This window comes from Melanostigma gelatinosum (genome assembly GCF_949748355.1).
Source record: "Melanostigma gelatinosum genome assembly, chromosome: 8".
NCBI lineage: Eukaryota > Metazoa > Chordata > Actinopteri > Perciformes > Zoarcidae > Melanostigma > Melanostigma gelatinosum.
Genome location: NC_136641.1, coordinates 21,667,166 through 21,684,270, shown reverse-complemented (window position 1 = coordinate 21,684,270; position 17,105 = coordinate 21,667,166). Strand labels below are relative to the sequence as shown.

At 46.8% G+C, this 17,105-nt stretch overlaps 1 protein-coding gene across 1 annotated transcript in view; it reads left to right on the top strand.

The window, feature by feature from the left end:
* The window catches only part of camta1a (calmodulin binding transcription activator 1a), a gene marked incomplete at its 3' end in the record, with an annotated part of 108,538 nt that overhangs the window by 76,476 nt on the left and 14,957 nt on the right, over positions 1–17,105 (top strand). Inside the window, exons 3-7 of the mRNA XM_079274118.1 lie at positions 2,254–2,407; positions 6,889–7,029; positions 7,690–10,001; positions 11,867–11,993; positions 12,373–12,507. Coding sequence (XP_079130244.1) covers positions 2,254–2,407; positions 6,889–7,029; positions 7,690–10,001; positions 11,867–11,993; positions 12,373–12,507 — 2,869 coding nt within the window. The remainder of the gene's footprint in view (positions 1–2,253; positions 2,408–6,888; positions 7,030–7,689; positions 10,002–11,866; positions 11,994–12,372; positions 12,508–17,105) is intronic.

Genomic DNA, 17,105 nt, shown 5'->3' with positions numbered 1-17,105 from the left:
AATCGATAAGTTAATGAGATCTCATTTTCTCTGGAAAATAGTATCCAGGCAAAAGCTCCCCCTCAGCCGTTTTCCCCCTACTCCTGGAGAACCAACTCCTGATATTACACTGTGGAAAAAGAAAGCAGCCGGCAGGAAACTAAATTAAATTACCATCCTGATAGATTTATGTGATGCTTTACATTTTCACTGTGTTGTTTTCCTCTCAGAGTGGAAGTGGACCTGAGTTGGGAGAGAACTGTTAAACGTCTTCTAGAGTAAGAAGAAAGAGAGAAGCAAAACAAGATTGTGGAAAAAAGAGAGAGGAAGTTCCAGACAGACAGATAGCAGATTCCTTAAAGCACAGAGACACAGATCACTTGTGTTTGGCTGAGCTCTGAGGCTGCCACATGGTGTCTTCCTTTGTGTTGTGGTGTGTGTGTGTGTGTGTGTGTGTGTGTGTGTGTGTGTGTGTGTGTGTGTGTGTGTGTGTGTGTGTGTGTGTGTGTGTGTGTGTGCGTGCGTGCGTGCGTGTGTGTGCGCGCGCACGCATGCATAGTTGTGTGGCTATGTGTGAAAAGGCAGGAAACAGCTGGGAGTGTGGGTGCTGAAAGGAAGAGACTTTGCGTATCCATGTGTATGATTGTGTAAATCTAAACAATGTGTGTCTTTTGATGTGTGCGTGTGTGTGTGTGTGTATATATATATATATATATATATGTGTGTGTGTGTTAATACAGTATGCGAATGGGTTTGCCCTTGTTCGGTCGGTCTGTGTCCTCCTGCACGGCCATACATCCAAATATGTTTATGTATTATCATAATTGAATGAAGCTGTCTGTATTTGGCACTCTCACTCCAAGTAAAGATTGAGGGCATCTCTTAGCTGTTGACACAGCTGGTGATGCCATCTGGGAGCATCGCACGCCGCCCCGTGCCATCTCCATGCAAACAGGGCAGCAGTCTTCGCCTCGTGTCCACACCAATGACAGGGGACAAGGAAAGCGGTGAGATAACAAACATCAATGTCCAGCTCCTGGTGGAAGTGTTGGCGGGAGGTCATCTGTCCCCCTGGAGATTGCTTAACTTACGGGTTTCTTGCTGTTCCGCTTTCTGGACCTGTGGCTGCTCCATAACCATTGAGATAGTGTTGGTTGTTGGTACGTTTCAGATGTTTCCCAGAGTAGTGATTGTTTCTTCGGATGTGTTTGCTCCCAACCACACCCCTGTCTGATGAAAGGGGAGAAGGGGAGGGGGGAGGCGGGGGGGTGTAGTCGTAGATTAATGGTACACTGAGAGGGAGCACAGACCTACAGTAGCAGCGCCCTGATTTATTTGCCACTTAGTACTGATGAAGCTTCCAACTGCAGTCACACACACACGTGTTGTCACGGCATTTTTTTCTATCACGGTCTCTGTTGGTTTGTCGATTCTTGTGTCTTATTCAGCTGCGCGTGCACGCATATACGTGCGGTTTTTTGCGTGAATCTTTCATACGTCGGATGACAATCTTTGTTCCACATACTGTGTACCTTTCTCTGCCTTCAGGTCAGCTGTAGTCATCGCAGCCTTCATTTGTAGCCTATGTGTCAAGCACAGGGAGATTGTGCTGCCTTTGTGTGTTTCGTTTGTGTGGGCTAATAAATTGGAAGTGATAAGGAGTGAAAGGGGAACATTCCTTGTGTGAGTCTTTACCGAGCCATGCTCGGTAATCAAAGCTTTTCATGATTACAGAAGCGAATTGATGTTATTCACACCAGCACAACATTCCTTTAAACGCCACCTATTATTCATAAGCTGTCAATTTAGGGAATTTGCTGAGGTAACCCGGTAACAATTTGCAGGCGGCAAATTGTTGAGTTTTGACTTGGTAAATACAGGCAGAGTTAATTGAGGGCATCAGCTCACCATGTGGGAGGACTTGACAAAATGCCATAAGTGTGTTACACGAGCACACATTATAATGATCACACATATGCACATAAATACACACGGAAGTGACACACAGTACACGTCCAAGCACCCGCACATTTTGTGATACAGATAGTCACATAATGAGTGAGATCTTCTCTTGCCCTGTGCTCTGTTGTGTGTGTGTGTGTGTGTGTGTGAGGGTTACAATCCACAGTGCGTAAAGTCCCTCACAGCTGAGCCACAGTATCTCCGTGCCGCTACTACTCCAGGCATTTACGTCCTCAAGAAGCCGTGCTCTTAGACTATCCATGCAGTCGTCTCTGTCTAACCTCCCTCTCTCTTTTTCTGCGTACCCCACAGAACCCTGATATCGTGCTCGTCCACTATTTGAATGTTCCGGCCATTGAGGATTGTGGTAAACCATGCGGTCCGATCCTGTGCTCCATCAATACAGACAAGAAGGAGTGGGCCAAGTGGACGAAGGAGGAGCTGATCGGCCAGCTCAAGCCCATGTGTGAGTATTTGAAAGAAAATCACTCTCAGAACGATTCCTGTCACCCCGGTCTCAACTTTTATTCATAACCTTTACAAAGTTGCTGTCTCCTCTAAAAAAAAAAAAAAGGCCGTAATGTTTTTAAAATGTCTCCATGCATGGGAAGACTACACAGTGGTTGTTGTTATTGTCTCAGGATGTGATGTCAAGTCCTATTTGTTGATGGCTGGTACACCAAGTGCCCTCAGCACCTCAGTCAGAGAGCATCTTTCGGCCAGTGTTCCTACTCTGTTACGAGTGCGTGCTCTTCCTGGAGCCGTCTGCTGTAGTTTCGGGTCAAAGTTCAGCTCTTCCCCAAGACCTCTGGCACCACTCTGGCCCGACTGAGAGTGTGCATCCTCTCTGTCCGAAGGAAGGAATTAAAGGCAGAGGTGGGCAGCAAGCTGGTTATTGATTCATGTTAGTGCGTGGGAGCAAGAATGTCTGACTCACCAGAAATCCCCCGTCCACCCCTTCTCTGGCTCTGTCTGTCTCTCTCCCCCTTCAGTGGATTGATCCCTCCCTGTTGTTATCAGCTTTACTAATGCTCTGAGAGGTGCTGAGAGGTGTTTTTATATGAGTCTCTAGACCTGCCCAAAGGATTGAGGCAATGTTTTGGAAAAAAAAGTCAGGGTTCGTCTGATGATGATAATAGCCAAATGGGGACCTTCTGGGGCATTGGAAATCTTTCAGACAGCTGTTAAGACACCTTTAACAACCACGCTGTGATTCGGGTGTGCCTGGCAGGGACCAGCAGGCCTGTGACTGATATTCCGATGGCCAATTATTGGAGATGTGACCAGATAAAGAGGAACGTGTCAGCAGCTTTACAAGCACACACGCATGCTGGCTGCATACTGACAAGGCAGGCCAGACCGTCATCACTGAGGTCCTCGGCTACATTGTTATCCTCCTCACTGCTCTGCTCGCTATCACTTTCAGTACATATTTTAACATGAAGCCTTACCTCAGGACAGCCACGGAACAACAACGGCCTACTGTATTCATTGGTTCTGTGGCTTAATGTAAAAGCCAAGCACCATTTGCAGTAATGCGTAAAGTCATTAACTTTGGGAGTTGTTGGACAAAGAGGGTGAGTGTGAGATGCCTTCTAGCTGTCAGGCTACATGAGGGGGCTACATAAAGAGCAAAAAAACAAACTCTTCTGTGTTCTGTCTTTGCTTTCTATCTTTCTTCTCCCCTCTTTCTCTCTCTGTTTCTCTTGGAACATCCAGTCTATCAACACAAGCCCAGTGATGGAGCAACATTGCCATCTAGTGGTTTTGAGAGATAGCAGCATCCTTCCCAATGTAGGGAGGGAAGACTTGCGATGAAGTCATGCTGTATTATCTATGCATTATTTTATCTTAAATTATATATTAGCTCTTAACATACAGTGCATTTCTTCCCAGACTGGCCTATATCTCATAAAACCTAACTTGCATCCATGAGTAGATGTGTTTTTTTGCATTGCACAGAAATGTTAGGAACAATATGAGTACAGTGCTATTGATCTTTTTCTTTTTTGTATACATCAGAACTTCCTCGATTCCTCAGAGGTTGTATAGATAAACTAGAAGGACACATTTCTATTTTCCCTTAATCCGGAATGTGCAAAACCCTCAAACGTTGTAGTTTCAGTATTGAATGCAGAATGCAAGATTGCAGGAGTGTACAGAACACTGTGTTTGACACTGGGTCACTGTGTCGCTGTATGTTAGGAAATTGTCATATAATGATGATGTTTCCTATTCCTCGAGCTGATTTTTCTCAGCACACGAACCCTTTATTTAATGTCAAATAGTTATTTTTCCAGAGCATTGGAAACTTTTGCGATATAATTGCCCTCTTCCGTCTTGCTCTTCCTTTTTGTTATTCTCTTCACGATATTTCAGTGCACAAACCATTTGACACTTCTAATGATACAAAAAAACAACAAAGGAAAAATGTGGATTTCATGGATCAGTTGAGCTTATTCTGTCTCCCAACGACAAAAACACACACACACACGTGCTCTCAGTCGCAAAAACGTTCACATGCACAGTGGCTCGCACACAGCAGTTCAAATACGAGCCCTGTGAATCATGGCCTTGTCTGACCTTGTGCCCCTTAACGCCCTGCAGTGTTTGATGAGAAAGAGAAGGAGCAAGGGAGTGTAGGGGGGGGGGAGGCAAGACAGTGGCATCACCACTCAGTCACGCTACAGTTCCATAGACAAGGCAGCCAGCTTGATTCACTCTTTTGGTCTAATGCTATGAACACGCAGCCCTCTCCACAGCTCTGCCCCTAGCCTGCTGACAGATAGCGCATGAGCGGCTTTAACAAACAGACAGAGGGCCCGTCTCCAGGCTCGACAGACAGGGCCAGTGAAGAACAGACCGAGGCAAGACAAACAGGGCTGGCCATCATGTAAACTATTGTACTCCACTGTCCCATATAGCGGCCGGTGGTGCAGAGGCAACCCGGTGGGATACACGCGTGTCCTACAGATCGACTCTGGTTGTCATGAAGGGCTGTGTGCTGCTCGTGAGAGGATGCAGTCATCGGGATGATGATGTGACCGGATTGCCGTTTGGTGCCTCTGCTGTTGCTGCCACTGGGATTAAACCCAGTGGCACTGTTGCTGTCATATCTGCTTTGGAACATAACCCTCCGTGAGAAGAGCGGACAGGCAGACATGGCGGTAACTGTACGTCAACAACCCAGAGCCTCCAGGGGTTGACGATGAAGAGGGCTGAGGCAATTCTGGCACGAGGGATCAGGGCGGAGGGGAGATAAGATTGTTTGGACAAATAGGGACGGCACTACATGGTGGATGTAAGCTGTTGCATTAGGCTCTCACTCTTGCTCTGTCACCCTTTCTTAGTCACATCAGCAGAAGGAATGCTCCTCTGTCCTGCTGGCTTTTACACCGAAGAGGAGTCATGACAGCGTTTTTAGTATTCCTGCAGCTCTATCATCTCTGTGTCAGTATTCCTAGCGTCATCTCATTTGTACTGTTTGCATTGCACACCGTCAGGAGGTGAACGGTGACTCAAGCCACACTCTCTAATGGGATCTCCAGACGGCCATAATTATCTGTGCTGTAATTGCAGTGACATCAGATGAAACTTTGCTGTCACATTTGGTGTGCAATCGTTCTTTTTTGTCCTCAGCTCACTCACTCTAGATTAATGGCTGAACAAATCTGACTTCATAAAAGATCAAAAATGAATCGTGTTTGTGTTTCTAAAACCTGCCACAGCGAACGTAAGATCTCAGCTTGATCACAGCAGCTCTACTGACATCTGCTGGTGACGGGTGGTCTAATCTGCCAGAGGATCTTAAAGCTTTCAAGTTAGATCCATATCACAGTCATCCAATCATGTTTCCCAGCTCGACGAGCTCAGTCTTTAATCTGCATTACCCTCACACTCTTACGCTGTTTTCATCTCCTTTTATCTCCTATGTAAACAGACGTGCACTCAGCAAATTCTCGCTGCTTTCTCAACCTGACTCTCTTTATATATCTCTCTCTTGAATATTTCACCAAAGGAGGTACTGCAAGTGAAGGGAGTTTGAATTAAAGCAGGCTTGATTTTGTTTGATAGTCTAAATAAGCTCCACTTCTCAAATACCCTTTTTTCCCCCGGTTGGGAGCCCGAGCACAGCAGCACTCAGTGGTGTCTCCTGCCACCTTTCAGCCACTAAAAACACTGTCTCATCAAAAGTAGTGGCTGGTTAGCAAGTGGAGTGATGAAAAGTATTAAAGAGTTTCTAGCTTTACAGGAGAAAGCCTCTCTTGTTCCCTTGTTGCAGATCCAGCAGCAGCAGCTGCAGCTAGGTGATGTCCCTCCCTAAAGGCTTCCCCTGTCAGAACAGAGTCATAGGTCAGGGTAAGAGCGGAGGGTGGAAGGATCGGACTCGCTGTCACCTTCATCGGCCCTCGCAGAGGAGAGACCACAGGGTGGCAACAGACACCGGCACATGGGAGGGAAAGATGCACAATATAGAATCAGCAGTGCAGTACAGAAGGTACACAGGCATTGCAGCGAGGAGACAGACAAAAGCATCTGTTCTATTCTGGACTAAGGAAACAGGACACGGAGAGAAAATGAGAAAAGATGTTGCAGTTTAAAGCTATTATTGATTTCAATATGAAGGAAAAGGCGTGATGGAGAGTGCTGCGTAAGCATAATCAAAACCAAAGGAAGTGTCACTCGAATTCTACGAATAAAACTGCGTTACCGTTTTACTGCAGCCAGTGAGTGGGTTGGTTGTTTCGCTTCAGGAAAAAAACAAAACAGGAATATGAATTTCTCTGTTGTACTATGGTAACTTTGACATTCTAGAGAGGTGACCGGTGAGCAGCATGATGCATACTGGCAGATAGACAGGGAGGGCAGAGGGTGGGGCGGGGGGTTGGCGTGGCTGGTGGTCTGTTGGGTTGGCTGACATCTCTGTCTCCTCCTCTCTCCCGGCAGTTCATGGCATCAAGTGGACTTGCAGCAATGGGAACAGCAGCTCTGGCTTCTCAGTGGAGCAGCTAGTGCAACAGATTCTGGACAGCCACCAAACTAAGCCACCTCCCCGGACTCACAACTGCCTCTGCACGGGCACCCTGGGTAAGGGCTAGTGGGTGGGAGAGGGAGTCTGTTCTCAAGAGAGAACTGGAAGAATTCAGCAAGAGAAACAAAAAGGCCATAGAGATACTGCTTGTTATATGGTAGATCAGAGAAGGTGGTTGAGCTTGTTATATGGTAGATCAGAGAAGGTGGTTGAGGTCTTTTATTGGTAGGCTATTTATTCAAATTGAGTTTCAGGGTTATTGGCTTATTATTTCTTGTTTACTGATAACTGTGTCGAGGCCATATCTGAAAGAGCCCAGCTGTTCCCGAATGTTATGCTAGTCAATCAAATATGTTCAGCCGTGAAATTTTACTAGAGGCTGTCACTCAGGAAAAGAATGTAGAGCAGTGGTTTGCTAATTTCTAAAACAAATGAGTCTGGATAACCCCCAGTTGCGGCAAAACTTCCTTTACGTTTTACTCGCTGTGTACTAAAATGAAAGGCTAGTTTTATCATTCCAGGAGAAAATCGTCTCTCACAAACTGATAGATGCAAAAACAAACAGATCATCCCTCTTTGTCTCCGCTCCTTGAACAGCAGTATCGCCCAATTCTTAGGAAGTATTTGGAAAACATTGTCTTTTCTCTTTCTGCGCTCTGTAACCCCGTCACCCATCCAAATCCCCAACGTCTTCTTCTCCGTTTGTCCTCATATAGGTGCAGGGAGCAGTGTGCACCACAAATGCAACAGCGCCAAACACCGCATCATCTCCCCGAAGGTGGACCCCCGCTCAGGAGGCTACAGCACTGCTCACTCTGAGGTACAGAACAATGATGTGTCGGAGGGGAAGACTGAGCACAGCGCCCACGGTGGAGGAAAAAGCTCTGGGGGAGGAGGTGGAGGGGGAAGTGCCAGGGAGAAACGCAATGGCAAAGTCCACAAGCCTGTCCTGCTTCACCAGAACAGCACGGAAGTGTCGTCCACCAACCAGGTTGAGGTCCCTGACACCACGCAGAACTCCCCTGTGTCCATCAGCAGTGGCCTCAACAGCGATCCAGACATGGCTGACAGCCCCGTGGTGACCGGGATGGGCCACGTGGCCTCTGTCATGTCTGGCCTGTCCCAGAGTGTCTTTATGTCTGAGGTCACTGGAGACCCTGTTTACAGCATGTCTCCTACCGGGGGTCCCAACACTCACCTGATGGGTGCAGATGCCACCTCACAGGCCATGGTGCTGTCTGTGGCCTCTGACCGTCACAAATTTGCCTTCCCCGGCGGAGGAGTAGGGGAACCTGGGACTACCGTGGCAGGAGACAGCATGTCCATGCTATCTTCAGCTGGGGTGTCTGAGGAACTGGTGCTCTCCAGCAGTCTGGACGCTGGAAGCATCAAGATCCCAGAGACCAATATGAACTTTGACCCTGACTGCTTCCTGAACAACCCCAAACAGGGCCAGACCTATGGAGGCAGTGCAATGAAGACAGAGGGCAACTCTTCCTCAACATCATCCTCCTCCGGTGGCAGCAGCTGCACCAACGGCAGAATGCAGCGCTCCCCCGCCATGTCAGATAATGGCTACATCTTCAACTCAGCTTTGGTGAAGAACATCAAGACAGAAGACACATCGTTTGAGCAGCAGCTGGCCCAAGAGAGTGGCTACCAGGTGGGGCCAGTAGTAAACTGTGGCAGCGGGGTGTCTGTGTCGTCTGGTGCTGGTTCAGGCCAGGGCAGCCTTACTCTGACAGCAGCAGGATCGCTACTTCCTTCTGGTGGGGGTCTGAGTCCCAGCACCACACTGGAGCAGATGGATTTCAGTGCTATAGATGCCAAGCAGGACTACACTTCCAGCGCCCCCACAGTGAGCTATGGTCAGGCCATGTCCAGTCCTCACATGCAACACCAGAACCGCTCACCCAGCTTCTTCCTCCAGGATTCTTCTCAGACCAGTCAAGCTCAGCAAGGGAGGCCCGGCATGGGCCAGAAAACACATTTGATGGAGCACAACTCCCATGATTCTGGAGGTTACATGGGGCTGCAAGTGGTGAAGACGGACTCCCCCGGCAGCAACGGCCACCTCCACCATCACCACCAGGCCCACCACACCCAGCACAGGGCCAACTGTAACGGAGGCTCACCCACAGAGGGGCCTGGCCAGGCTGGCTCTCTCCAGCTGCTACAGTACCAGGGGGGCTTTCCTGGGATGGGCGCTGAGCATGAGGAGGTGGTGGGTCTAGAGCAACCAGGCAATGTGAGTTCAGCTCGGGCTGGAGTCACTGAGAATGGAGCTGAGAATCTACTCAAGCCAGTGGACCACATTCAGGCCTGTGGGGCAGGAAACGGAGAGGGCGCAGAGCACTACCTGCAACAGGCCTCGGATGGTGGCGGAGGAGGGACTGGAGGTGCAGGGGACGGAGTAGCAATCCATAACGGCAACAACAACAGCGATGGCAGCAACCGCTCCCAGCAGCAACAGCAGCTACCGCCTCTCCTCCAAGGGGCGAGTATGGTCCAGGGACTCTACAACGCTGTCGGAACCCACCAAGGCCTCGGAGGAGCGGCCAGTAATGGGGGGGCAGGAGGGACAGGCATGGAGATCAGTCTGGATCACTTCGACATCTCTTTTGGGAACCAGTTCTCTGACCTCATCAATGACTTCATCTCGGTGGATGGCAGTGGAGCCACCATGTCAGCCGGAGGGGCTCTGTATGCCCACCAGCTAGTCGCATCCCACAGCTCCAATAATCAGAACACAGGGGGTGGGGCTCCCCAGCAAGGCCAGGACGATGGAGGGGCCAGGGGCTCTGGCTACAGCCCCTCAGAGCTCTGCCTTCAACCCTGCTGCAGCCCCCAGTCTCTGAGTGGAGGGTCTGGAGCAGGGGGAAACACGGGAGAGCCAGGCTCATTGTCCTACATGAATGTAGCAGAGGTGGTTTCTGCAGCTGTAGCCCAGGGGGCTCTGGGGATGCTTCAGGCCACAGGCCGGCTCTTCATGGTCACTGACTACTCCCCTGAGTGGTCCTACCCTGAGGTGAGTGACAGGACTCTTTTGTGTTTGTTTGTTTGTTTGTTTGTTTTTCATGGCTTCGAGGGGATTGTAGTTGTTACGCAGCTGCTAACTGAAAGTCTGTGTCCCGGAGCTGCCAACCACTCTCCTCCGGGTAAAGTAGTCCAAAACGAGAATCGTTTCCGCCACTTTGGATAAATAGTACGCAAACGATCAAAATGTACACAGACTGTACAGTCCCTCGTAAGTTCCACAGTAAACACAATTAAGGCCGACGCCACCCTTGGTGTTAGAACAGCTGATGACTGTAAATTTTGGTTGTATGCACTCAGTAGTAGATTTATTTCATGTGACCAGACATTACACAGTGCACATTTAAATGAACACAAAGGTGAGTTATTAAATTCTTACATGAAGTACAAGCAAAGATGGATTCATAACTAAACTGTCCTTGTAAATGTCCAGTAGATTCTCAAGATTTTTAAGCAATTTTAATGAGCATTTCAGGAACTTCCTAACAAATGGCTGATCTGATATGCTGCTGATCTTGTGTTGTGTGTCCCCCTCACTTTTCAAATGCTGTTTTCAGACAGTCTGTCCTGGGAGCACATCTAAAATGTTGCACTCTGTTGTCGACACAAAAAGCCACAAATAGTTGTGTAATGAATTAAAACAGAGTGATAAAGAGAGAATGTCCAACCTTACTTTCACACCTCTGAACACATGGCCAATCACAACATGAAATTGCCGGTAAAGTCGGATTGTCAGTTTCAGAAAGTTACCGAAATGGTTGGGCACAGCCCCCAAATCTGACACCTGAAAGGTGTCGGTAGAGGGTTCCTAAAGCTACTCGACAAGCACTTTAAGTACTGGCCCCTTAAACTACACCTAAAAACACATGTTACCTGTTCCTCATGTTGTTTTGGTTGAACAGAAACATGTAATCCACAGCTTTCTCCTAAAAAGAATAATAAAAAGATTAGGCACGAAAGAACAGCACACTTTTTGGTAAAGATGCAAATACATAATTATCTATCAGAAAGACAGGTCAATGAAATTAAATGTAATTTCGGGAATAAATGTTAATAAATTCAGGGGAAAGCATTCATGTCGCTTTTTCTACACTTTGCGTTTCAATTGCAAATCTTCCCAGAGACGAAAACACCTCTCAAAATGTCCATCGGAAATGATCGAACTGGGAATGTTTTGTTGTTTGTTGTTCTTTTGAAAATATTAATTGCAGCAGTCAGAAATCAATGAATGTCTTGAAATTAAAGCTAGAGTGGGAAATGTATTTAAGAAACTTTTTTTTGTTCTATTTGTTTAAGTTCTGACAGAAATCAATAAATCAAATGCTCAGACCCAAACAAAAAGAGCAGTCGACCTACCTGCGTGCTCTCATTGCGTGTCACTGGAGTCGGTTCTGTTTTTCAATCGGTCTGTCTGGATCAAAGTGAAATAAGCAGCATTTTGGATGAAGTTTGAGTTCCAAAACTATTTTACTGAAATATTTGACAAAATATATGTCGACCTCTTCATACATTGTGCGTCAAATCCCCATTTTCCACCACTCAATGATTATGTAATGTACTTTATTACGGTTATGTTGTCAGCAGTAATACCCCTCTTGAACCTCCGGAGGGCAGCACAATATTTTAATGTCAGCATTGGCTGAGTTCTTAAAATAAAATAGCTGTAGTGAAATGATGCTGCTTATCCACGTGATGGCAGCAGAGATCAGGATCAGGGTTGTTTTCTGCTCCTTGGTGTCATTCTGACCTGTGCACACTAGATGGCAGGGTAACAACAGGTAATGTAAGTGGGGATACTTGAACCTGACTTGGCAGTTGTGTTCAGAGTTTGTTTTAACCATTTGTCCTGTTTTTCAGGGTGGAGTTAAGGTGCTGATCACTGGGCCCTGGCAGGAGGCCAGCTCAAACTACAGCTGCTTGTTTGACCAGATCTCAGTCCCAGCCTCTCTCATCCAACCAGGGGTGCTGCGCTGCTACTGCCCAGGTAAGACACGTCAGAGAAGAGAGGGGACGTTTATCAAGAGGCTCCCCCATCACATTATTCATTATCATTACCTTTCATTTATTTTTTTGAAGTGATAGCCTGCAGGTTGACAATATACAGGTGATGAGGCCGGCAAGAAGTTATGTGTATTCATTAAAGATTTCTAAGGTAAATTAATCTCAACATTTCGAAGTTGCTTTATGAAAAGCTACTGTAGGTCTATCCGACAGAACAATGTGATTTAAGCCCTAAATTATCATTGCTTATACCGAGAACAGTCTTACATAGCAAACTGGGCCAGCCAAAACTGACCACGTAAGTAATAGTGACACTGTGTTTACTTGATGTGATTAGTTCTCATCATCCTCTTCCTCTCCAGCTCATGACACAGGTCTGGTGACGCTGCAGGTGGCAGTAAGTAGCCAGATCATCTCCAACTCGGTGGTGTTTGAGTACAAGGCCCGCGCTCTTCCATCACTGCCATCATCTCAGCACGACTGGCTGTCACTGGATGGTAGGTCTCTCCTCAGTTTTACGCCCTTTGCCCCGACTCTTTCTATCCGTCCTCTCTCATTTCTCTCTCTTTTCTTTACTCCTTACTCCTTAATGTTACTCCTAATTCTTCTATCTGGCTCTCCAAATCTCATGTGGCTTTATCGATTTTGTTTATTTTTATTAATGACCTGCTGGACCATCATGCATTACAGATCCTCTCTCTAGATACGCTTACACATTCACACACATTAGCTTCCCTTGGAGACAAACAAGCCTGCAGGATATTTGTAAATGCGTATGAAATTGCCTAAAGATGAACTGTGACCTTAATCTTTTTTTTAAATCGAAATACATAGCAAAGGCCTGTTGTGTATTTTATGCAATGAAATAGGCAATTTGACTCACTCACTGTATGCTTGTTGTTCTTGTTAAATGTTCCTGCTGCACTGATATTGAGCTTGGGTTGAATTTTGGTTGGAATTAATGTTGCTGCTACATCTCACATCAGGCAGAGCGATAGAAAGAGCACAAGAAGATAATGAGTTGAATGTAAAATGGTGCGTTTCTGGCCATAAAGCATGCTGGTTCTTTGGTCCTGGGTCAGAACATGATGAAGGTGGAACAATCCTTTATTGGGCTCCTACACAGTATGTGTAGAGGGGGTTTATAAATGAGTAAGAACCTCCAGTACCTTGTTATCACAGTTGTTGGAAGGCACCGTTTGTTGTTCATAGGGCTGGACAGTAGTTACACAATTACAATGATGCTGTCCACATTAATGAATTAGAGCAATCTGCACTTAAAGACCATCAAATATATCAATATCTGAAAACGATTTGTCATAATATTGTGTTTTTGATTTTCACCATACCGCCCAGCCCCACTTACTATTACTCAAGATAATCTAATTTGAGAATTAACTTTGTTGTTGTGTTGTGTTTTGGGATGTGTTGAATGAGACTTTTTCATTTTCACTTTGCAGTCTGTAAATATACCACATGTCGTATTTAAAGTGTGATTTTAAGGTCAGCTCAGTGAGAGAACGCCTCATTGTCTCATCTTGCCTCTGTTACAATCAGCCAGAAAGTTATTGTGTTTAACACAATGGCAAATATGGACATTGGTCTTTGTGAATTGTGCTGCAATTGTTGTGTGATCCCCTGACAGTGAAAAAGCCTTTGTAGAGCAGCATTGTAGAGGGCTTTTACATACAACAACGAATGCTGCAGGGTTGGCAAATTTCCATTCTGTTAAAATGCAGATGAAGTCTGTGAGTCAGAAGACCATACTGTACGCATGTTCACCAGAACGTCATGAGTATGTAAGTAGTCTGTTTGTATATGTGTGTGTGTGTGTGTGTGCTGCTGGGGGAGCGTTTCTGCAGTGCTTGAGCATTGACAGGATAAAGTAGGGCACGGCGAAGCACAGGCTCACAGGACAGCTGCATTGCAGACGGCCCTTGAGGGAGTGGGAGTAATGGAGAGCTGGCGGCTCCCATGCACAGTGGACCAGTGGATCCCTCCGCCATTCATACCCTACTGCCTCACTGGCCCATTCACAGAACCAGTTAAGGAGGAGCTGACTGTCTCAGGGAAAACACAGCCCACCCTATTACCTTACTTACATTAACCCCTTTCCTGCCATCTCTCACTATTTAGTTTTCATGGCGGTATGTGGTGCCCTATTTGAGGATGGCAATGACATGTATCCACGAAGATCATCGACTGCATTGGCATTTTTTTACTTGTAACGTTTAGCCGGATTACAGATGAATTTATCGTTGTTGCATCCAGCTACTGATAGACCATTTGTCGCTGAAATTATGAGAGTGAGACATTTAATTTAGGAAAATACATTTGTAGTATTGTCAAAGCAACACAACAAGTTGAATATCACATGACACTGAGATTATGTGATACTTAATTAAACAGAATGCAACATGTAGCTACATACAATGTGAGTGTGTGCTTTGTCTGTGTATACAAACTATGTAACATTATGTCAAGTTGATGTGGCCCCATGTGAGTTTATCTGTGTGTGTGAGACAGAATGTGAGCCACAACAAGAAGGGAAGCCTAATTTCTGTTCTTGCTCTGATTCCGTGTGCCAATCACACACATGACGGATTGTTAAGAATAAACCAGTGCTCCTCTGATCCATTGGACGCTTGTGGCTAAAGCATGTGTGACCAGCAGCTTCGGGACCAGCGCACTGTGGACAGCGACTCTGGCACAGAGCTCACTCTAAACTTTAAAAAAAAAATAAAAGTAAACGCTGCGATCTGTTGGCCCTTGTTTACCCCCTTGCAATCAAGGAGGAATTCAATTTCCACGTCGGCATCTAGACTATATGACTTGTTTCAGAAGTAGGGCGGCATGTAATCACTTGGGCACGTGCGATCATCACATCGTTAATGTCCACAGCGTTGAAGCACAACAGGAGAGGCGAGCAGCGCTTCTCGTCTACGGAATAGTGACGGACAGTTCGTTTCAACACTTTCGACACACTCCTGTTAACGTGACTGTGCACACTCACGCTACCTAACCTCGACGGCCGGTCACCGGATTAAATACAGGCTGCGTGCCATATACCTGCAGCATTATTGTCCGAGTCCGCAGCGGTGTGCTACATGCAAGCTTTGCGAGCTGTGTTCTGCCGCGGAAGACTCGCTCTGCTATGATGTGCTAATGGTACAGCTGCCTGCCTGCCTTGATTTGTCATAATGCAGAGTGGGGGAAGGGGCGCTTTTTCCTCTGCAGCACTGCAGGTACGGAGCCATGGGCAGGACAGGGAAAAAAAAAAAAAAAGCTGTCGGAGCTGCAGAGCACTCTGCGTCCGCTCCAATAAGTCCCCGAGCTCCGATCCCACGACCCCGAGCCGGGAGAGGTTTCGCTGGGAGCTGCCAAGTCGCAGCCCCGCATAGCGGCATAACTTGTCTGTCAGCGTTCAAGGGAGCCAGTACTGACTCCTGAGCTGAACTACACCAGCGTGACAAACCGAGCAGACCGTGCACACACAATGCAGGAGCGGAGGAGTGGGCGTGTTTGGGTAAACGTGGTAAACGACTGCAAAACAGAACAAGATTTAGTTTCGGACGGCCGCCAGGCTGCGAGAAGGCGAACACGGTCGTGTTTTGAACGACTTTCTCCGGTGCGGGAGAGACTCCTTGCGTGCGCACAGTGAACCGAATTCAGAGACACAGGCGTCGAGCAGAGTAGATCTTTTTGATTGACAATTCTTCTATATTATTATTGTTGTTATTTTTTATGACATGCCAAATAACGAATGATAATAATAATGCAATAAGGGGCGAGCGTTTAGGAGCAGGACCTCGAGGAGGAGGCGGCGGCAAACGGGAACTAGGGCGTCTGTTTACCGGCGGCACGTGCGCACAACGTCTCAGCGGTATTTGTCATTTTACTGCAGGCTGGGATAGCAGCGACTACTAGAAACACAAGGAAAGTGTGCATGTGTGTGTGAGGTGAAACAAGTGAAGAGGAGGAGGGGGCTATTAGAGGAAGAAGAGTAGTGAGCGGTCTTCCTCTCTCTCTCTCTCTCTCCTCACGTCGCTCTCTTCCCTCACTTTGTTCTATTGTTGACGAGTCCTCTGTTGAGATTGAGATTCAGTCTACACCAAGGATCGATATATTTTTTTTAATTGTTTTTCCATGTAACACCATGCAGTAGTCTGACCGTCAGGCTTTGGGGGCAAAACTGCAATTTGAGTGAAACGCAGCTTTGGCTGGACTTTTCTTTTGGGTCAGGATGCCTGAATGACACCTGCTTTTCCTGAAAGACAAAAGAGGCAATACTTTTGGCTTTTGAGGTGGACTCTACCAATGGAAAATAAGATAGAAGGTTAGAAGTGTTAAGTTCAACCTATGGCTGTAGTGCTGTGCTGTGCTGTGTTTGTGTTGTTTTCACATCCTGTGCCTGTTCTCGTGAATGCCAGAAGAAGTTGAAGTTTCACGTTTTTGTTTTCCCCCCCGCATGCTTAGTTACTGCGTCTTAATGTGGTCCCACTGTGTCTGTGCTGTATCGGAGTTTTGACGGAATGGTCTATTTGTGCCACATGCTTTCTTCAAGTGTTTCATGTGACTCTGCCTCATTGCAGAGCACCGGAGAGTTGACGTTGATAGTAGCCAACTCACGACTAGTGCTCGGGCATATTAAAGAGTCCTCAAGACGCCTTCAGGGACAACAATCAGTATTTGTTTTCCTGGCATTTTGAATAACAAAGCAAATTTTACTTAAAGCTCTCGTGCGCCTTTTTTTTTTTTTTTCTCTCTCTCTCTCCAAGTCAGGTACTTTTGGCAAAACCTGCCTCTCACATTTCAAAGATTCCGGATTCTTTCTTGCCAGTTTCAGTCTGTTCGCTATGCTGAACTACATGGACACCGTGTCTCCGGCTGGTGTGCCAGCTGCAAGTGCTGTTTCACGTGTTGTTGAAAGTGTGGCGGTTGCTATAGCGCATTAGAGGGCTGTCGCATCCCCGAGTGCAGCTCAGGATATCGGGGACAGCGAGTCGTCGGTAAAAAAAAAAATCTTTCAATGCTGTTGTTTCATAGTTCAGATTATTATGTCAATGCTGCATATTACCAACAGCGTTGAGTAACA